This window comes from Cardiocondyla obscurior, linkage group LG14, assembly GCF_019399895.1.
Source record: "Cardiocondyla obscurior isolate alpha-2009 linkage group LG14, Cobs3.1, whole genome shotgun sequence".
In the NCBI taxonomy this organism is placed as follows: domain Eukaryota; kingdom Metazoa; phylum Arthropoda; class Insecta; order Hymenoptera; family Formicidae; genus Cardiocondyla; species Cardiocondyla obscurior.
The window spans coordinates 3142501-3166037 of record NC_091877.1 but is presented as its reverse complement, the minus strand read 5'-3'; the positions used below and the strand labels follow the sequence as shown (position 1 = coordinate 3166037).

At 37.3% G+C, this 23537-nt stretch overlaps 1 protein-coding gene across 11 annotated transcripts in view; it reads right to left on the bottom strand.

Moving 5' to 3' along the window:
* Window positions 1–23537, bottom strand: part of Msp300 (Muscle-specific protein 300 kDa) — an 85149-nt gene that overhangs the window by 20220 nt on the left and 41392 nt on the right. For 8 of the 11 annotated variants that reach the window (XM_070665795.1, XM_070665797.1, XM_070665790.1 and 5 more), the window contains 9 exons: window positions 20564–20715; window positions 14508–15318; window positions 14266–14424; window positions 13839–14201; window positions 13625–13735; window positions 3064–10845; window positions 1916–2023; window positions 1459–1764; window positions 1236–1370 (listed from right to left, as the gene is read on the bottom strand). In XM_070665795.1, the coding sequence (XP_070521896.1) occupies window positions 1236–1370; window positions 1459–1764; window positions 1916–2023; window positions 3064–10845; window positions 13625–13735; window positions 13839–14201; window positions 14266–14424; window positions 14508–15318; window positions 20564–20715 (9927 nt within the window). Of the gene's footprint in view, window positions 1–1235; window positions 1371–1458; window positions 1765–1915; window positions 2024–3063; window positions 10846–11071; window positions 11748–13624; window positions 13736–13838; window positions 14202–14265; window positions 14425–14507; window positions 15319–20563; window positions 20716–23537 lie in introns of those variants that run through there. The other 3 variants (XM_070665799.1, XM_070665800.1, XM_070665798.1) reach the window with 2 other exon arrangements.

Genomic DNA, 23537 nt, shown 5'->3' with positions numbered 1-23537 from the left:
TCTATATATCAAACTAAAAAAATGCATTAATGTATTTAAAATTGTTACTAATTTTAATTCTAAAGAACAAATAAATTAAATATTAACTTAAATTTTTCGTTATACGAATAACAAAAGCTACTATAGAGCATTATTCAAATTGGTATTTTTAATTTTATTTATTCAATTAGTGAATAATTTATGTGTAAATAATAATTATTCGTAGTAATAAAAACGTTTTGAATATTTTTATCTTATTTTTTAAATAAAATTTACTTGTTATTTTTAATAAAAGCTAACCTAACCTAATCAATAATTTTAAAAAATTGCTATATACCTTGCAGAAAACTATCGATTTTATAATGCATATCGTGTATGTACATATTTAAAATTATAATTAACGTGGTATTATTATCTATAACATTGTTCTCATCGACTTAAATATATAACACAAAGAATCATAATAAATTGAAGCAGTTATCAACTGTACTACTGTATTACCGAACTTTAGTTAACGCTATGTAATGCTATACAACGGAGCACCCCGTCGGTAACGATTCACTTCCATCTATTACGATTCACCCTGTATAATTGTGTAATGTGTAACGATACGCAGAATGAAAGGAGAAAGGGTAGGCATTAATGAGAATTTTCTTTAATTACATGAAATATTACAGCAATGTATTAACATTCCTTAATTACATGCAATACCCATATTACATCCATCACCTTAAATAAATGAAAATACATAATAACCACATAATACATAATGTACAGTGAACTAAAAGATAATATACGATGCATGATATATTAATGGAACGAACGGTGCGTAATGAGAAGCGCATGTATTTGTAGCGACGATAATAATAAAGAAAAAAAAATGTATGCCCAAAATAATATATTCTATAATTAAATGAAATTGTGTCTGTGTAAGCATGCAAAGACATTGTTTTATTAAGCTCGATTAGAATGTCTATTGCCATTAATTATACTAATTACTGCCACTTATTACGAAGAATTTATTATCGCTTGATTATTAAAAATTACTGCTTCAAAATTCTTACTTCAAACAAGAAGCAAAATAGTTTTGATGCAGACTCACGATTTCTGTTTCAATGTGGCAAAACTTTAGTTTCAAAAATTAAAGATCGATTTCTTTCTAAATTCTTTGTAATACTACTTTAAGCAACCGAACCACCACCATGAAGAATAATTATATTTGCGAAAACTCCCGGGTTTTCGAAAGCGTTGGATACCTGCTGCTTTTTCTGGAGACGATTAATGACTTCCAAGAGGGCTTCCTTCAATGATATCGCTAGCAAGCTCACCTCCGGCAACGATTCGAGTTCTGAGACTTGATGTACGCGACTCGTTAATTCTTCTTGCAATGTCTGTCCATTGTGATAAGTAAAACGTCGTATTACTTTGCATAAAACGGCATAAAAAATATCTTTTTATAAATTTATATTAAAGACAAACCTTGCAAGTATTGATTGAACATTGCTCATGCAATTTCGATATAACATTTTTTAGCCAAGCATCCGTCTCTTCAAGGAATAATTTATAAGTATTAATATCTTGGCTGCGTTTCTCTCGACTTGCACGTGCTTCTTCGAGAGCTACTTTTCCTTGCTCTGCTTGATCGAGAAGAGAAATAATGCGCGTATGAATTCCCGTTAAAGCTATCGAAAGTCTTTGACATTCGCTATCAGCGGGGACTTCGCATAATTGCTTTTGAAGTTGCGTAGCCTCTTTATCATAAGCACGGAGCTCAGTCAGTACACTCTAAAACAGATAAAAAGGCAAGAATGTCACGACAAATTTAATAAAAATGTTTAAACTTTTGTTTTAACTTGCGTTAATTTTATGAAATATTTAATGATTACATCTATAATTTTCTCTTCTACTTTTATTTAATTTAATTTTGTATATTTACCATAAGAGATGAAAGCATAGATTCTACGCTGTCTCGCGGCAAATAACCCATCGTTCCTTCGAGATTCGAGAGCCTTGCTCGTAGAGAAACGAAGCTTTCTTCAACATCCTAAAACATAAATAATCGTTAGCAACTTTAATGATCATGAGATTTATTACTACTTTAATCATGCCGTGCACACGACGGAATTTGATTTCACGCTGCGTATTAATCGTATTAACTGAAAACTCTTAGTTCCTGTAAAAAAAAAAATATGTTATACAAAACGGTATGCTGAAAATACAATAAAAGCACATTGATGAGGACAGCTCCTTCGGTATCTATTGTAAAAATTTTCCAGCCACTCATTGCTACGAAGAAATAAACCGTCATGCAAATTGTCAGTAAATTTCGAAACATTTCACTAAGTAATTCGAATGCAAAGACCTGTCACGTAAAGTTGCCAGCAACCAAAAGTAAAAAAAAACATTTAAAAAAAAGAAAGAAAAAAGAAAGAACTACTTTGCATACTCATTTTTATATCCTATAAATTATTGATAATTATTGAATTTCTTTGATATTTCGCTTATTTATCAATTCTCATAAAATTAATATTACAAGTAATATATAATAGAAAAATTGATATCCTAAAGTGGGGTAAAGGATAATGACAGACATATACGCAAAAGGCATATTAAAAAGCGGAAGCATGCAAATTGTATCTAACAAAAAGATCTTATTACCTCTCTTTCATGCAAATAATAAAAATGCACTCTACCGATTAATTTCGATTTCTTACATATAAAAAATTAAAATGTCATATTACATGGGATTAAACAACAAGATTAAAATTCGATAATAACAATAGTAGGAAGAGCTCATATATCAATATGCTTATATATGCATGAAGTGTAATCGACGACACAAGAAAAACACACACACACACATAGGACTCGGTATTGAATAAGAAATAAAAAAAAAAAAGACGTAGTCGTTTTACAAAATGAGAGACAGAGAAAGAGAGAGTGAAAAACCATTGGTAGGACAATCCAGATAACTAAATACAGCAAGTATATATACATGTGTATGTATATATATACATATGGCAACGGACTTGAATTAAATTCGACTAGAACAAGACCGAGCACTGGCGGTAACGGTGATCGCACCTGGATCCTGCGTATCCTTTCAGCTTCGCCTTTAGCCATGTCTCTTTCCATCTCCCCGTTCTGGTTGCACCGTTCCACGGATTCCTGCCTCATCTCATTACCTAAATGCAGTTTGGATTGTGGACGAAGATGGGCAAAGGTCGACGATTTGGTGCAAGTGCCAGGATGATCGGAGCTATGGGTGTTACTCGAAGTAGAGACGATTACAGGACATTCTCTTGGTGTTATTTCAACGTCTGTAAGAGACTCCATGCGCGACTCGGTCTGCAGATCGTGGGAGGGATCGGATGACGAGACCGAGAGTTCAGGAAATGATGACTGGGCATCGCTCGGCAACGAGTAATCCAAAGACAAACCCGAATCGAATGTTGAATTCTGAATCGTGCCGAGTGACAGATCGTGATCGATTATTCGCTCGCTCTCGCTCGATAGATAAGTGCTGTAATCGCTCCAGCTACACATGCCACCGGGTAGATCGGCTACCATACGCTCTGTCTGGGGTGCACCCAGAAGAGAATGCGAGACTCCGCGAGAGTCGTCTGATTTACCGCTGCCTCCACCGCCGCCTGAGTTGTCGTCGTCGCGATCTCGGGGATGGTGACGATCGTCAAAATCGTCGTCTTTATCTTGCGAGAGAATCATTTTCGCATGTAAAGCTAAGCTCTCAAAATGATCACGCTCGGCTTCGTGATAGAAACGTTTGTCGGGCCAGAAACCATTGTCCATAGATAGAAACGAATCGGTTGTAGGCTGATTCTGTAGAAAAGACGCCGGCGAAATGCACTTTCGTCGGTCGGGATTTAAAACTAGAATCTCGTCTGCTATATAAAATTGAACTTTGGGTTTAGGAGGTCCATCGGAAACGTCAAAGCTCTCTTGTTCGGTGCTTGCGATACGCTTTAATTTATTTTCTTCAAAGGATTGTTGCACAGTTGAAGATAATTTATCCGACGGCGGAGAATGTTTTATAAGTCGATTTACCGAATCATGTTGTGACTCTATTTGCTGAGAAGTATAATTAATTAAATCGGATTTATCGATTTCATCGGCAGTTACATTTTTTTCCAACGACTTTTCAGTTTCCTCTGTCGTATTATCAGATAATATCATTGTTTCGTCGTTCTCTTTTAATACATTATCATTTTTTTCTTTTAATGACTCAGTATCTTTAGCTTCTTCTATTATTTTTACCGTTTCAAAAATATTTGTGTCATTAGATAAATCTGTAGATTTACTTTGAACAACTTTTGCTTTTTTCTTTTGCTTTCGTTTTTCCGCTTTTGAGAGTTTAGGAATTTCCTTTTCTTTTATTATATTTTTTTCTATTTTTTCTAAATGAGATTTTTCACACGTCTCTACACTTTTCAATTCGTCGACTATTTCTCGTTCTGCAGTTTTCTTAGTCACGTTCTGCTCATTTTTTTCTTGCTCATTAATCATTTCTATCGTAGTAATTGCTTCTTCGAGTTTTATTTTTACATCTTCTTGTTCTGGCTCCATTGGTATTTTTATTTTTTGTTCTCCAGCATTAATTATATCCTTATCAATATTAGAAACATTTTCCATTTGTTGTTCGATCACGAGTTTTTCCTTTTTATTTTCCCTTTTCGTTTTCTTTTTCTTAGATTTCGTAGAATTAGCTTGATCTGAATTAGTTGATTGTATTTTCGTTGAAAATTGATCGTTGATATTCTCTAATCGAATCTCATGTTCAATTTCGTTCTCATTTGCAGATTTTTTATCCTCTTCCGTTTTTTCGACATGTTTTAATTCTTTTTGTTCATTAATATCAGCCTGTTGTTTTACATCTTTACTAGCTTTATTCTTCTTGAATTTATTTTTTTTACCTTTAACTGTTATGTCTGATTCAAGTTTTGTTTCTTGATTAATTTGATTTTCAGTATTCGGATTAATGTTCTGTTTATCTTTATCTCTGCTTTTAAAAGTACATGCTTTTTGAGATAATTTAACATTTTCTTCTCCGTTAACTTTTTCTAATTCATCGCTTTTGTCGATAGTTTTTTGTCCATCCTCATCTTTCTGTACTAACTGCTTAGATTCATTTTCAATTTCCTCGCTGGTTTTAACATTTTCGCTATTTTCGGATTGTATATGCGTTTTATTTTCGTTGTTGTTATCCAAATTTGAAGTTTCTATAATAGCGCATTTGTTATCTCGTTTAGCACTTCGAGAACGCGATCTGGAACGTCTGGAACGTAACTCTTTCCGATTAACAAATTCCATAAAACCTTGTTCATCCACTTGAACTAAATTTTCTGTAGGTTCTTGCTTAGGAGCCTCTTCCACATAAATCTGCACCTGAGTCGGAGACGATTGTTCGACAGTCTGTTCTAATTTCGGAAGATCGTATTCGAGAGTAGAAATATCATTAACTTCCGACGATTCTACGGATTTTTTACCAACTATTGAAGCCCATGTATTTTCCAGTTTTATGTATGCTTCGTTATCTGTCATAGCGTTAGGACTGACAGAAACGGCAGGATCGGCTAATGTTTCTTTTTCCACTTCTTCCACCCAAGGGATTGATTCTTCTTGAGAACTTTGAGGAGAAATTCTTTGAGAAGAGGCTGTAACTTGCGCGTAAGATTTGTGGCCATCTATAAATTGTTTTGATTCAGTAGATTTTTTCACGATCGATTTAGTCTCGTCCAGCATTGTCGCTTCTTCATGTTCTTCTAAATTATTTTTTAATGATAATAAATCAATTTCAGTAATGTCCGTTTTAATTTCTACGTCACTTTGTTTCTTTGTTTGATCCTTAGTTTTCGTGACTCTACCATGCTTCGAGTCTTTCTTTTTCTTTAATTGATTTTTCGTTTTGTCACTTTGTTTTTCGTCCGCGCATAAAGTTTGAATATCTTTTTCGCTAACATGATATTCATCTTTTACAGCAATTTCTGTTGGAGGTGCGCTATTTAAAAATTCAATTGTTAATTTCTCTGTTTTCTTTTCTTCTTGAATTTTTTTTTCTATTTCTGTTTGCGCCTCGTCAAAATCATCATCGATTGTTATTTCTTCTTCAAGAAGAGCCATCCAAGAATCATCAGATTCTAAATGAATAGACGATGTTTTCGGTATTGCTTCAATCTTTAACGTTTCTTGCTCAGTTTCAATAGATTTTTCAGAATCATTGGAAGAAACAGATATCGTTTTTTCAGGAGTAGATTTTATTTTCACCCACTGTGATTCAAATTCGTAAAAACTGGTGATTGGATACTTGGGCGCTTCTATAATAAGAGCGTGTCTTTTGCAATTAACTTCGTGCGTTTCTTGGGTTGTTGATTTAACAGGTTTCATCACCGATTCTTGTACAATTCTCTCCACGCTTTCCGGTCTTGTCTGAACTACAGCAGACGGTTGAGGTTCTTTTACTACTTGAACGACTTTAAAATGACGGTAAAAATTACTTTCAGCTTGATTGTAAGCATGTTGATCTAAGATATAAGGTTTAATAAGCTCTAACAAATATTCAGGCACTAATTGCTTCTCCACTTTCACATTTTCAAGTGTTTCTTTGCTCTTTAATTTACTCATTTCATTTTCATCTGCACATTCGATCTTCTCCTGAATTAGAATATTTGAATCAGCTTTACTAATTTTATTAGTTAATACAATATTATCATTTTTAATAAAATTATTAATATGTAAGTTTTCTATAATATTGTCATTTTGTGAAATATTATCATCGACGATAATTCTCGATGATGTCGTTGTTGCAATAGAGTTTTCTTTTTTCGCATTATTATTCTCACGTATTTCTTTAGGAACTTCTACCTTTAATTGATCGTCCGATCCTTCCATATTATTATCTAATTGAGCAATTGATTCTCTTTCTTTTCTCTCTTCTAATTCAGCGACCGTGGGTGAAAATTTCTTCGATATATCGCGGTTCTCTAAACTGTTCGAACAAATTTTTTTTCTATTTTTTACACTACCAAATAAAGGTAGGTCATCTGTCGTCGCAATATTTTCTATGGAATTCGCGGAGGTTAATTCTACATTTTGAGAAATTACTGTCTGATCCGATTGCCCCGGATAATTATTAACGAGAAAATCGTTCGGTACCCTAGCGTAAGTAGTGGTAAGACTAGCTTCTACAGTTTCAGGACGCAAAGTGATTAATTCGGTAACTTTGGAACCTACAATTTTGGGAAGGGGTATGTTTTCTATGATCTCTATCGATTTAACAGATTTTACGTCGGGTGGTTTAACGTCTACCGATCCTGGAACGCTGGTGGTGGTCGTTACAGTAGTAACCAATTTTTCTATTATCAAAGCTTTCCCTGTCGAAGCCGATTGCTCTGAATCCGATTTATTTTCCCGCATCTCGCCCGTGTATTTTTCATGTATTTGAATTTTATCAATCTGATTGCTCGTATCAAATTTAATCTTAGTTTCATCCTTTGTCGGTGATTTCGGAGTTTTTTCATCAATATTATCAATTTTTGCAAGAGGAAACGTACTGTTGTTGTTAAACTTTTCTTCGTCGGAACTAATTTTCAGCTTTGAAGCGGCACTTGTTTCTAGTTTAGCATTGTCTTCGGTAATTTCTGTGCTTTCGTTACGAGATATTTCCTGGTTTATCGATGCAACTAACTCTACGATTGCAGACGCTGCAGTCTTGGCCACATTTGTTAATTTAGAGTTTTCGGTCGATTCCATATCGCACACCGATGAAGTAGATCGAGTCGTATCTCTTGATTTACCCTTTTTCTTACTTTTATGAACAGTTTCTGGCGCACGTTTATTAACTTGGCCGAGTGCTATATTTTCTTCCTCGTCTATTTTAATGCTGTGGCTATTTTCAGTATCCATTCTAGATTGAAGAAAACAGCTGTTATTGGACGCTAATTTATTTTGGTTGGCCAAATTTGTTTTTTCTGTGGATCGTTCTTGAACGACACTTTCTATCGTAGATGCAATTAGAGATTTAATGTCGGATTCATCTTTTTTTTCAACGATCTTGTTATCGACAAACTGAGATGCTTTAGTACTAACTTCTTTTCTTTTATTTTTACCTTGAACAGATTTTGGTTTTTCAGATTTTTTCTGTTTCGTCGTTGTTGCTTGATATTTCTCTACCTCTCGTTTTTCAATTTTCTCAATTGCTTTCGTACCGCTATTAACAACTTCTTTCTCATTTATTGTGCCCATAATTTCTAATTTATCTTTCGTGGAGCATTCTGCTTCTAATTTAATATTTGTTTGATGTTCTATTTCTTTATTTTGTGGTAATTTTTCCTCAACTTCTGTAATTTTAGCTCCATCAATCGTTTGTTCTGATTTGGAAACGACATCAATTTCTGCATTATTAAAATTTATTTCTTTCTTATCCAAACTTGTGCTTGTTGACGTTATCGATGACGTATTAATCGTTATATCAGATTTAATTTTACTTTTAAAAGTTTTATCTCTTTTTCGAGTGTTAATTTTACTTCTCGTGTTTTCGTTTACGTCATCAGTAATTTTTACAACGTCGACCGCTTTTGAAGCAAGATCTTCTATTTCAATCGGTGATTTAGTTGATTCTGCAGATTTCTCCTCGATTACATCTTTAATATTAATTTCAAGCTTTTCTTGATTTGTATTAATATCCTCAGTTTCCAGCCGCAACTCTTTTGATTTTGATTTATTCTTTTCTTTCTTCGAAACGTCTTTATGTCTTATTTTCTGTTTATCCATATCCTCAATTTCTTTAAGCGCTTTGTCAATTTCATCCCCTACCAATTTATCTGCTTTCTTCTTCTTTTGCTTACGTTTCTTCTCCTGTGATAAATTTGGCTCCACTAAATCCGTCGCAGGCTTCTCTTGCCGCACAAGCTCTTCCTCTTTTGAAATTGGACTGTCAATAATTTTGTCAGAAACGGATTCGTCTTGTGTTTCGAATTGCATTGTCGAACTTAATTTTTCTTTTTTTAATTTCTTTTTTGATTTATCAGTGAGCTTTCGAGATTTTTTCTCATCCGCTGATTTAATTTTATTATTCGGCTCCTGTTGCCTTTTTTTGACTTCTCGTTTCTTCATCGTATCCCAGTCATTCTCTTTAGATGATGATTGTTTAGATAATTCAGACACAACTGTAAATGATGGCGAATCTTGCTTCGATTCTTGTACAGGAGACAATTCATGAGATGATAATTTGAATGGCTCTTTCGGCGAATTAGAACGTTCTTCTTTACTCTGATAATTTGCAGCTGGCGATTCGCTAACGGTGCGCGTTGATGCAACACGCGAGTTGAGTCCATGTGAAAGTATTTGCGCATACGAAAAAGTCTGTCCTTTAATTTCCATATTATTTAACGGTGATGTATTTGTTCCTTCTGTTTTATTTGCGGCGGAAGCTTCTGTATTCGAAATAGATTTTATAGAATTCTGCTGTTCAAATTTGTCGATAGATTCTGTAGTTTCTGTAATCTCTAATTGTTTAATTACTGGCACTACAACACTCTTATTTATTGTCATTGTAGACGTCTGTGTAGTGTCATTGACAGGCTGCTGATAAATATCTGATGCTGGAAGATATGTGGGCTGCGCGACAAAATGTTCCGGTGCATAAGTTAAAGAGCCATTGTCATAAGCATTTATTGTATCAATTTGCTGCACCTGCGGATGATGACCGGGCGGCGCGTAAACGTATGTATTCACCGGATACGTTCCAAGATGAGACCCAATGAAGCCTACCAGTTCAGGCATCGCTTCTGGTATCATATAGTTGTAGATTTCCGTCGGTTGTGATTCCCTCGGTGCGTTTTCGTAAGGTTTTACATGTTGCAGAACATTGTAATCTTGCAAAGCTTCATCGGCCCAATTAGTTGGTTCGGATTCGGCGTAGCTTTGATCTTTTTCTTTCTCTGTCGATATTTCGGCGGGTTGACAATAAGTTTCTGCGATTCGTACGTCTTCCATTTGTATTTCTTGCGTCGGTAGAACCTGCTGAACATCTGTAGCTTGCTGAGACTTCGTGATATTTACGATTATGTCAGCGACAGGTTCCGCGTGAGAAACTTCGGGTCGACCACGTCGAGATTCTGCGGATAAAGATACCATCTTCTGTCTGGGTGGTTGCGCAAGAGCGGCGTTGGCCTGCGTCGTTTGAGTACATCCACGAAGAATGTCTGCGTAAGATGTAGAACCGGGAATCCACATTGGACTGGGTGAACGTCCTCTTCGTTCTTCATGCGGTAGCAAAGTGTTCCTTGCGAGTTCGACTTGCGATATTTGCTTAGAATCGTCGATTTTTTCCTCTTGGTTCACCGCGGCTTTCGCATCTCTAACTTTGGACGTGTTTATCTTGCGCGTAGGCGATCGTCCTCGACGTGGCACGGACAGCTCGGCGACTTCAGATACATTTTGTTGACACTCTTCCACATTGATCGTGGCTTGATTATCCGTTGTCTGCACGGGCGTCTCGGCTGAAAGCTGCAATTTGTTCGCGTCGTTTTCCTGAGCTTCCGTTTCTAAAAGTTGTACCTCGTTTGATGAAGGAGGATATTCCAGAGTCACCTTTTGAGCTCGTATAACGACAGGTCGCAATAATTGCGCGGTCGTGGTAGGAGGAGTGGCCTCTCGTTGACGTCTATACGGACTACAGTTTCTTGAGCTGGGACTATTGGCACGTCCCGCTGCAATATCGGCATACGAGGCTTGGCCTGTGAACCGAGATTCGTTGGTGGGTACGACGTAGTACGGATCCATCGCGTGTATTTGATCCATCAGCGTCTTGCTGCGTTGTTTCCAATCCTCCATCCGCTGTTGCAGGCTCTGGTTTATCCACCGCGGAAAGTCAGCCAAGGCACAGCAATAGAATACATATACTAATGTCAATTTCGAAGAGTCTCTTTACATTCATCGTAGGATTAGGAGAGGGTGATAACGCTTTTAAAGCCAAGGTTCAAGCTGATCGCATTAAAAGATGTTGAACAACTTTTTTTTTTTTTATGCAAATAAAATGAGTAGGTTTCATGAATTAATGCACTTGAAACACCTATTGACAGTAAATAGGCCTTTTATTTTCTTTACTCAGTCATGTTGTTCGACTATTCAACCATTGATGTTTCGGACAGAAGACGCACGTCCATACACGTAACGTAATCGCGTCCAATCAATATTATAAAGTGATATCTATTAGAAAATCAGTACTTGAAAAAAAACTTACTTAAAAAAAGTTACATAGTACTAAAAACAAAGTCGTTTTATCGATTTTGTCAAGGTACGTCGACAGGGAAAACAAGAACTGTTTTTATTATATATATATACATATATATATATATATATATATATATATATATATATATATATATATATATATATATATATAATATAATAATTTTTTTTTTTTTCAAATTTTGCTTTTACCATTAACGTTGTCTTCGATAAATTTTAGCATGTGTATAATTTGACACGCGGTAACTGTCATTGTCGTTATCTTCATCAATAACAGCAGGCAAAGATTACAAAATTAAAGGTTGATAAATAAAAGTTTATGCGGCTAATAAGCAAATATATAACGATAACGAAAGCCGGACTCGTTTAACGGGGGTAGAAATCTATTGTCATGGATCCAACGATTCCAAATCTGGAGTGCCTCGCTGCACAAGTAACTTAGATCTCTCGGAGCGCGCTTGGATTTTACTTTGCAAAGATTTGATCTTCTCGCGGTAGGTCTGGCCGCGAATGCAAGAGCGTTAACACGTCGAACGAGCGAGAGAGACGGAATAAGAATCATTATGATTTCGAATGATTGGGAACGATGAAAGGAGCGCAGAGCACGAAAAAGTCACGACCAAGAGACGATGAATAACGAGCAAACGGTGACGATCCGGTGACAATGTAAGCAACGTAAATAACGATGAGATTGTAAGAGGATCGAAATACGATAACGATACAGATAGCGACGGGAGAATGTGATAGTGGTAGATATAAAGTAGCACAGGCGATCGTTGGAAATGACGAGGGCGTGAAGGAGTGAGGAACATAGCAAAGAAAAATTCATAAATGAAACAACTGGTAAAAAAATGAAATGCAATGAAAGAATAATAATGAAACAGAAACTAATGCGAACAAATTGTAATAGAAAAGAATTTTGTCTGCATTCTATCTGCGTGTCTCGCATGATCTCGGCACGCCGTCTTGACACGTCGGAGGTCACTTAATTTTCTTATCGCTTATATATATTTTTTTTTTTCAATTTTTTCTGAATCGCAAAAGTCTAAAGATCCAAAGATCACGTAAGAGATGCGTACGTGTAAACGGTGCATGACACGCTTTACGTGAATGTGCGACAGTACTTCGCGTTTTGCTACGTGGTCTATGCTAAAACATAAGTGGCGTATGTGCATGATTGCTCATTACGTAATATACACGCGCGCCAAAAGAATAGAAAAACGGTGTATGTATAAGAGAAATATTCATATGCGTGTAAATTTACGTGTGAGCGTATGTACTATACAAAATGTATACGCGGTGATAAGTGAGATATTAAAACGATACAGTGAAAATCCAGAAAAAAAAAGAAACACAGAAACCAAGCAAAATCAACTAATCCCCTTTCAAAACAGTAATACAAAGTTTTGCAAAGTTAAGTGACCTTAAGACCTAGGACTCGCACGAGGAGTAGATTATACGTGTGTTGGTCAAATATGAGAAGAAAAAACGAAACGTAGTTAGAACATGATACCAACCAGCACCCCGTAAGCTAATGTACCACCACGATGAACACGAAGCCGAAAACTTTCGTGATTCGATTTCCAAACTCGCGAATGTCGTTAATTACCACCCAAACGACAGAAAATCAATATAGATAAACATATATTTTACATTAATTTGCATTATTGTGCCTATTACAAAATTTAGTGACGAGATATGCAATTCTAATAAATATTGCCAGATATAATTTCCTTTTATTAATTAAAAAATATTTAATTAATTAAATTAATTAATAAATTTTTTTTTTAATTAATTTAATTAATAAAATATTTTTTAATTGGAAAAAAAATTTATTAAAGTGTTAGAAAAATTTTGCGCAAAGCTTATAATTATCCCTTGAATCAAAAATTTAATTTTCATTGAAAAATAAATTCTTCTTAATCAAGACTTCTTAATCAAGATTAATTAAGTTTTCAGCGTGAAGTAATATTCGTATACTTATTCAAGCTTCGACGCGTAAAAATAAAATAATAAAGTAAAACGCATGTAAAAGATAGATAGGATTCGGGATAAAAGATGGATGTATAAATGTTAATTACAGTTATATATGATTAATAGTGGCTCGATCGACGGTTAATAAGTCACATGCGTTCTAATCACGGTGGTGGTATTCTTTCCAATTCAGAACAGATATTCGTTTAGTCACGCCTAAAAAAAAAAAAAATCAGAAAACTACCCCCGACAATCGCGCGCGCAGTATGACAATTGAAAGAATAACAGACGCGTTCTCTTGGTGGTGGTTTTGAGTTGGTATCGAGCAAATGCAAAATCAATCGTTGCTTCAGCGCGTTTGTGCAGGTAATTAAAAAATTAGGAAAAGAAGGGCGGTGCCTACCTGTTGTTCTTGAAGAGCTTTCTCTCGATCATTCGGCATGTACGTCGGGCTGAGCACTGCCCTCAGCTGTTGTTCTACCTGCACAATGTGTTGTCTCAACTGTTGAATTTCCTAAAATCGAAACAAGACAATTCGATACGAAGAAAAAAAAAAATTGTACTGTTATAATTTGTAGACATAGTTTGTAAAATATCATTTATCCCATTCCGCTAACCTGTTGATACTGATCTATTTGCGCTAAGCAAGCTTCCAGAGAAGTTGTTTGTTCTTTAACGGTGTTGTAAAGAGAGTTGAGCTCAGCGATCAGATCGTTGGCGGTGTCTTTCACCCGATTGTCGCCAACGATACCGGATCTAAAGTGCACCTCGAGCTTCTCAACCGAAATCGTAATCTTTGTTTTTTGAATCGCGATATCGCTGAGCATTTTTTCGCGAATAGCATGCTGATCGCGCAGCGGCTTCTTCTTATTTTGCGGCAATTCCAGGGTCTGCCTGGCTTTCTCCATCCAGCTCCGTACGTCTTTCATTTTCCTTTCGCATTGCTCCCATTCTTCGCTAGCCTCTTGCAGCAATGCGTTCTGCATAATGATATTTGTGATAATCGCTTGACAACAAATTAAATTTCGAAGGAAATTTACTAACCCTTTCCAACAGCTGGCCTTCGACCTGAACCTTGCCTTCCTCCGCTTCTGCCAGCTTCTCCGGTAAATCTCCTACGGTTGTTACCTGACCGATATTCTCCAATTCTCTGCCCATATCACTGAGATTCTTGTTCACCTGCTTGCAGCTTTTGACTGCCGTCTATAAAATGAAGGAAATTTCAACCGGACTTTGTCGCCTAAACCGGACCTAAAACGCGAAGAGCGACGTCGTTTCTCACATACCGAATATTCGTGCAGTCTTTGTCTAGCTTGCGCGAGGGTACTAAGCTTTAGTGGCTCCACTAGAAATTGTCTTTTTTCCTCCGTCCATGCCTTGACGGCATCGTAAAGCGTGAGGAACCTCTGCCAGGCATCTAAGGTGTCGCCGACGACTTGTTTCTTCTCTTCCAGCCAGCTCCTGACCTGCGCCAGTTGCTCAGTGAGATTTGCAATCGTGTTATTAATCAGCTCCTTCTCGGCGTCGTCTTTCGTGTTCTTGACGATGGTTTGTCCATTTCTCGTCAATCGTTCGAGCTTATCGTTAATCGCACCCAATTCGTTCTGTATTTGTCTGAGGTTTTCCCTGAGAATGGCCGGCTCGACCGATCTGTCCTGTACTTTCAGCTCGGCTTGGCGGATCCATGCTTGCACCTCGTCCACGTCGGCCAAATAATCCGACCTGACAGTTCTAGCGCGTTTCTGCTCTCTCTGCTTCTCCTCCATCGTTTGTGCCGTCGCCTCGGCACAAAGCTCGAGTGCGGTCAGGTGCTGGCTGATATCACTCGGTACTAACTGCTGGCTAGCTTGATACCGCGCCTTAACGTTTCCTGAGAATTTTTTGGCGGTGCCGACGAGATCCTCAACCTGTGACCGTAGCTCGTTCAGTTCAACTTCGATCGCGTCTTGATCTACCCCGTAAATGTACAGGTTCGACGCACTTTCGCGCGCCTCGTTCAGTCTTTTTCGCAGGCGTTCGATTTCACGTTCAACGTTTTCGAGCGCCTCCAGATCCTCGCTCGCCTTCTCGGACTTCCCACGAAGCGAACCAACGAGTCTAAAAGGACGATTCGAACGGTGACGAAAAAGCTTTTCGCAGCAGACAGAGAGAGAGAGCGGCTCTTACAAATGTACTTTTATCATACAAACGCATTAAATTTGTATACAAATATATTGAAACATTTAAGGAAAAATTGGCGATTGGAGATAAACATTTTCTTGATCGTTTAATATTTAAAACCAAAACGTATGCCTCTCTATTATTATATTCTTCTAAAAAGTTAAATAACGTCTTATATTATATACATATGTATGCTTGTTAAGACTTCTTAAAATATCGCTCCTTAAAATATTTCATATCTTCAAGATAAATACAACGTGTAACGTATTTAAACTCTATGTGAAAAAAAAAAAAAACAATTTATGAAACGATAGTGGCCTTAAGCAATCGTAGTGAGGTGAGACGAATTTAGAATCGGAAATGCGTGTCGCTGTGCTTCGGCTGGCCCGATCCCAGGCGAAGTCGCACAGTCAGGGCAGCCTTGGCTAAAAGTAGACGAAGGAAGTATGTGTACCGACGAAAGTTTGGCTGACTGTTCACACTCGCGGTACACCACAAGAAAGATACTGTTTAGAGAAGATGCTACATGATTTTACGCAACGATTATTTCATTTACCCGAAATGTAATCGACCTACAAATCCTAAAAGCAAACATTATTATCGTCAACTGCTAATTTTCATTAAACCCAGAGAAATTGAATAATAAATTATTGAACTTTATAATAAAACAGTAATATAAAGTTTTACTTTGTGCCTAGTAAAAAAATGTTCTCTTCAGCAAAATCAAAGAAGTTTTCTGTTTAAATAGAAACAGCGCAATCACGCACAACTTTTTTTTTACTACTTATTGCACAACCTAACATAAATAATAATTTAAACGTTGATGTCATCTGCCAAAAACACACATGCTGTCATCGTCCTTTCGAAAGGAAAGCTTATATTTTCGATTCGTCAGCGCGAGCTATTTTTTCAACGATGACATGCTTTCATTTCTTGAACAGAGAGTTAAAAGTTTTATTCTAATCTTATTTCTTATCGCGCCCTACTTGCAAGAGATCGAAATTATATTTATCTACGACTTGCTTTGTTACGATGCGGTATGTTTGTAATATAATATTAACAAAAATATTGATAATTAAATTTATCGACTTAATCACATCGCTCTTGGGACACATGACTGAGAGTTCTCGACGTCAACGTTGTCTTCTGTATACGATTCTTTTCTTACGGTGACATCATCGCACCGGTTGGATACAGCCGCCGGCCGGCATATTCAACGCGGAAAAAAATTAAAAAAAAAAAAAAAAGAATATTTACGACGAAACTTATTAATTGCATATAAATTACAAGTAATAAAGATCGCGCATCTGATCACTAACAGAAATTAAAGCGATGAACTTGCGTGCAACAGCCCCGGATAAAATTCATCGCCGAAATAAATTTCCTTCTAGGAACTATTAACATTTGCACGCAGTGATCTATTTCCAGCGCTTTGAGCTTGGGTGCGAAACCATTATTCGCTCTCACGCGATTTCGTATATCTCGCGATAGCTTCATCGATCGCAGCTCGCGCTGGTTGCGATTGTGCGCTGCACGTGATTCTATTTTGTTAATTGGTGCGATGCCTAAACTAAGGAATATCACAAAAACGTCTCGTTATCGAAGAAATTACTCTGAATCTTTCTATACAAATATTGTAATCGAGCGATAAATGTACCTATGTATCCGGGCGCAGTAATCGCGCGCGATGTTCGCGTTTTCGTAAACCAGTCGACGGCAAAACCGAGCGCGAACTTTTCACTTTCTTTACTCTTTCCCTTCTCGTGCTTTCTTTAATCCTCGTGATTGCGTTTATCCGGACAACAGTATGGCGCGGCACTATCAAGCCAAGCAGCAGCGTTCGCGGTTCGAAACGTTATTGAAAGGATATAATCACCTAAGCTAGCGTTAAACGCCAGTCGAGACGCATTGGCGAAGCGCCGCGACGCATGCGGCCTAGTCATAGAATCATTCGGCTAGCCAAGAACGTCCTAAGAATAATCGGCCGGTGAAAACGTAAGGCCGATGGGTTGCGGAGAATTAGAAGACTGTACCGAGTGACTTCAAACAATGCTGTGACGAATGTACGATGCGTGTAACAGAACGCAAAATTGCATCTTCAGAAATATTACAATCATTTTTCTCAAAAATATCAACATCTTCGGAAATACAATCTTGGTCAGATTGAGTCGATAAAGTTTCTACACGTTCATTCATATTAATATGATACGCCTTAATCGGCACCGTGACTATCACAATGAAATAACACAACGTCGTAACGACAATCGTAAAATTGCAATAAACATTTCGACTGAGATTACGTGCACGTGTACTTTAAAAGTGTTGAGATAAATATGACGTTGACCAACACGAACTAAATAAAAAAAAAATAAATAAATACAAAGTAAAAATACGGCAAAGTGTCTCGTTATTTTATTTATTAATATATTTATTGATTGTCAAAAGAGATTTTCTATATTTATATATGATAAAAAAATTGAAAATGTATTTGTATTTGATAATGTAATTTTATCAAAAATATTAGTATTTTAAATAATTAATACAAATAAAAGGTTATTAAAATTTTGATCCAACTTACACGCGAAAATTGCCACAGCCGCGTGCCGACTATTATAGCGCATCCTATTACAGCATATGATGTCACATTGCATCATGGTATGTCATAATGTATATGTAAGATTCAAAAGCGACGTACGAGCTTTTTTAGACATCAAATCTATAATTAACGAGAATTTAACCAAACGCATCTCACGACCGGCCAGCGAACTACTCAGTGACGCTAATAAGATTAAAGTACTATACGTAGCTGTGGATCGTAATTTTTAAATAAATCTTTATACACGTAATATTTTTATATCCCGTATGTCGTTAACTAATTCATGGAAGAACATCACTTTTAAACATCAATTAAAGATTGCCAACTCTAAAACAATAGTTACATAACAATTACAAAATTAAATTTTGCAAAATAAAATTACTCATTCCTCAATATACTTATAACGCAAACATTCTCATTTGTAATTTTAATTCTCAATTAAAACTTATCTCTGATTTCGCACAAGATATATTGCATTGATATCGCTAATATAGTTCGTTCTGCTTTAAACGTATGCGAAACGACGACGTACGCATATGCAAGAAAGATTTTGCGAAGTTCAATAATCCAGATATTTTTCTAATCAACCTAACAGATGTTTAATTAACCAACATTTTTTTTCGCTGATACTAAATGAACCGAAGAAAATAGAATTTAATGTGTACCTCGAACGAGCGTATCTCCTAAAATGTAAACTCATGTCTATTAAAGTGTCAGTATAATTCACGTTTTCGCATTATCACGTGTTGCGTTTCGTGTGCAAATGACAATAACGCCACTCCCGCATTGACAGCACGGTGCACGCGGAATCGGATGTAAATACGCCGAGGCGAGGCGTCATACTCGATGAAAATTTGCCACCTGGCGAAACGTCAAAACGTCGCCGAACGCCGGCGTTATCGGTGAACGTTCGAAAAAGAAAATGCGAGCACTTGAACGCGTAATCGACAATCAACGTTGCACCGCTGAGACAGAGATTACAACGCGAAGCGCGATTTTAGCATCACTCATGACGCGCCGTCAATGCCACTGCGATGATGACTGGATAAACTGGCGCGCGATGATACTCAGACCAGAAAAAAGTAATGGTAGGGGCCACGAATACATTTTCCCCTTGCGAACGCATATCGACCTTCCTCAAGCCGTCTTACATCGAATATTTTTACGGGTGTTGCATAGATCGCGTTACATCATATGACAGATTTGACGATGACGTAGCGCGGCGCGCAACGAAGCGACGAAGAATCGATGAACATCGGTAATTAATAAAAGTTTGTGTGTAATCTTTAAATATATATATTTTTGCAATTTATTTATACTCCGTTTTACGACGCTACGCCACATTACGTTGAATTTTGATCGGCAATCGCATTGCATTGTATAAAATTATGTGTTCAATTTGCAATTATTATGCAATGTTATCTAAGTGCAAATTAAAATAACGAAAACGTAATGAATATATAATAATTGATAGAATTAGAGAATTTTTTTTCAACGTTAACAACTTTCGCAAAATTGTTCGTCACTGTTATTTCTTTACACTTTAATATGTCTTGTTAAAATAACCTTTGTTATTAGTTAATAATATGCTCTTAGTCTTCTCTTTGAAATAATTGCACTATCGTTTTAGTTAGTAACTTCAGTTTCCTGTCTCATTGGCGAACTATTTTGCTGCTGACTTAGCAATTGAAAGGTCGATTGCTCGTTTGGCAATTTTGGCAATGATTTCAATAATGAGGCAACGTTATAAGCTAATATTTATGAAAACCTTTGTCAGAATTGTAATACGTTAATATATAAACTGATCTTCTACTTATTGAGAAATATAATTTCTCTTCTCTTTCTAAACTTTCCAATTTTCCCTTAAATGAACAACGTAAAAATAAAAAAAAAATAGAAATATATTCTTGCGTTACTCATATTATTTTTAACTGACACATTAATGTGAAATTAAAACAGTACAATTATCTGAAAGAAATAATACAGATACACTAATTATCAACATAAATTTAAAAGTAAAACTGCTGAAATAAACAATGTATATATCGTAGATAAAAAGGGAATATATAAGCAAAAGCGTCAAATGTACATTTATACATGCACATGCAAATCTGCTCGTTGAGGGACCTTAACAACACCTTTGTCGCCAACCCGAAAAATAACATGTTTTAATTAAGTCAGACGAATAATTTGTTAGGCTAAAATATTTTTTTTATAATTTACGCGTCCTATCAGATTTTATTTAAATATTAAATAACTGTAAAAAAGCATCTAACATTTTATTCCATTTAAAATATAAAATATAAAATCTAGTAAATAATAAAAAAATAATTAAAAAAGTAATACTTTTGCTAGAGTACGTAGAAATAAATATAAATTATTTAATTCATATATTTTTAAATCGTTAAACTATTAGGAATATTAAAAAAATGTTTTTTTAACACTCGTCATTTAATTACGAAAACGAGATAATTAAATTGAATTTGTTTGGCTAAATTACGTGAAGTCTAAACAGCTGAATTACGGGGACGGTGCTGGTCCATAGGTCTGAGCAGATATAAAAACAAATGATGCATTGTGACTCACGTTTCGACGAGCTTTTGTAACTTCTCGAGACGTTCTTCCAGACTTCGTGCCGGTGCTTCCGTAAACGCTGCGAGATAGGCCAGCACAGGTCCTGCTGAGCTTTTCACTTCATCCGTGGCAGGTTTAAGTTTTTCAGCCTCTGCTACGAGTTCCTACACCGCAACAAGATCAGAAACACTATCAGCAATGTCAAATCGCACAAAGAATTTTTAATTTGTTAACACATAAAAGTTTAAGTTGAAACATCAACTTGTGGAAATGCCACAGTGTATTTTATAAAAGTGAAAAAGTCTTTGATACGGGCGTTCTCGGTGAGCGTTCATCGCGACTTGATTATTCACGAACGACTAGGGTAGTTAACTTTGGAGGGTCGAGCAGGCACCTGTGGTGCCTGGCCGTGCAAGTCTGACACGTTCGGCATTTATAAAGAGGGTACACCAGGAAGAGAGAAAGACTGAAAACTAATTCTATATCTATATCGTTGGTAAATCAATAAGAATGTGTATCTATATAAAATGCAATTTACATAGCCATTTAAAGAACCAAAACAAAACAAAACAAAACAAAACTATATACATTGAGCAGATACGGCGTTTGCTGCGACAACGACCGAAAAAATTACGATGGATCATCGCGGCGATTTTTTACGATTACTATTTAACTTGAGATTCAATTTAATTTTTATATTTGATTAATATGTTCAGGCAAAGACAATTTTCCCGCACCTCACCCGCAACCAGTGGTCGCAGATTTCAGACGGGCAACATACGCACACTAGGCACAATGCCGTGTGCGCCCGCAGCGTTTGCTAACGCCTCGGCTGCTGGAAAAGCGCAGACGTTATATGTTTCACTCTCTCGTTCTCTAAAACTACAGCTGACGGTCAGCTGTAGTTTTAGAGAGCGAGAGAGTGAAACATATACGTCTGCGCTCTTCCAGCAGCCGAAACGTTAGCAGGCGTTGCGGGCGCACACGGACACGGCATTGTGTCTAGGGTGCGTATGTGCCCGTCTGAAATCTGCGACCACTATTTGTAACCACCAGCGATCGTGTTCGCTACGTCGTCGGTGCTTGACGAAGGGTGGGGATAGGTGAAGGGGTGATAGAAGACCCTAGCGCGCCGACCAATCACAGCGCTCCATGGATCGCCTGATAGCGAGCTCGCTATGGGCCTACGTGACTTATTCTACTGCGGACGAAAGGACACGCCAGCCACGTGGAGAGCAACGAAATCGAGACGAAAGTGTCGAGGCTTCCGCGGGTGTTCTCTCACGGCTTATCGTCGTGTGCCTTATGTCTCGCTTCGCTCTGAAATCCTATGAACCGCAGTGTCTTGCACAGGACACCGCCGTGGTCCATTCACAAAAACTCGACCGGGGAAATAAAAATAAATCGTCTCGTTCTTTATTCCGCCACAACTCCGCGTCGTGCTTGTGGTCGGGCGACGATACGCGAGCGTCGAAGCTGCAACGTTCGCGATCCGAAATCATGTGGAACCAAATTTGCGTAGCGAACCGTCGCGACTTGATTGTTATTACTAGCGTTTTATCCGTTTCGCGTACACTGATCGGGAGACACCTCGCCCGTCTTCTTCGTCGCGGCCGAGGTTCTCAACCTGTTTCGTGCAAGTGACTTTTGAGAAACTTGAAAGAGATAAAGTGCGCGGGGAACATTTTATATCGCGGCTCGTCTCATTCGTCGCAAGTTCTCGGATTCCGCCGACGAGAATTGACTGAAGGGTCAAGGTGACTCGTGCACCTCGCTTTACGTCGTAGCGTTTTTTGTGTCGAGATCGCGGTATTAACGGGCGGGAGTGTCGTGGATTATCTCGCGAGTGACTTGTGCGCGGAAGGATGGCTCGACACGTCCCATCTGAGAGGAGGAGCAGGCCTCGGATAGGCATCCTGCATCGGCGGAGCAACTTATAGGTAAGCATTAATTTTTTTTAATAAATTGTTTATCAAAAGAAAACCTTTACTCTTTTTTTTTATTAATCTTATTAACTGGCATGTCTACATTAATATTTTTTTTTATGTTTCAGTCACCGGCAGGACTCTACAACTCCGCTGACGCTCATGCAGATTGGTAAGTCGCAAAATTTTTTTTCGCATCTTTGTAATTGAACCGACAAGAAATTATTACAATTAATTAATGTCCCCAATTATAATAACGCGCACGAATTGGTACCTTCCGAAAAATAACGAAGCGTGCGGCATGATTTGTTCAAATAAAATTAAGAAACGCGACAAAATATGATTTGTTGTATAAATTTACACTATCGACATTCGCAACGTTACTTACTTCCGCCGGGTCTTCACTCGACTCGTCCTTGATCTCGACACAAAAAACAGGCTATGAAATAAACCGAGGTCTCTTTTGATCCTTCGATAAGTTTTCGTCGGCAGAATAAACTTCCACCAAGCGGCGAATAAGACGGGCTGCGATACGTCGAACATCATTTAGATAAAATGATCCCCGCGCACATTATCTTCCTCAACTTTCTCAAAAGTCACTTGTACAAAACGGGATTAGAATCTCGGCCGCGACAGACGAGCAAAGCGTAATGGCGTTGACGAAATCTCGCGCACCGGTAATGGCGATTGCCGGAACCGACTGAAGCAGGTGGCGAGTGAAGCGAGTCGGAAATGTCGGACATAACCTTTCCGAAAGACATTTTTTAGACACAAAATGAAGCACAGAGCAATGCATAGAATAACACGGGAGTACAGAATATGATTGTCCGTTCGCGAATTAACGACGTCGACACTTGATTATATGCGAGACTATGCTATTTGCAGTCAAAAATACGCGAAATCGCGGAGCGATTATCGCACGTCCTCGCGCCCGAACCTCCGCGACTAGACTGAAGTGATCCCGAACCTCCGCGACCAGACTGAAGTGACCGTTAGAGATTTCGACCATTCGAGAAAAAGAGAGAACCGTGAAAAAAGTGAGACAGCCGATAGGTCGATCG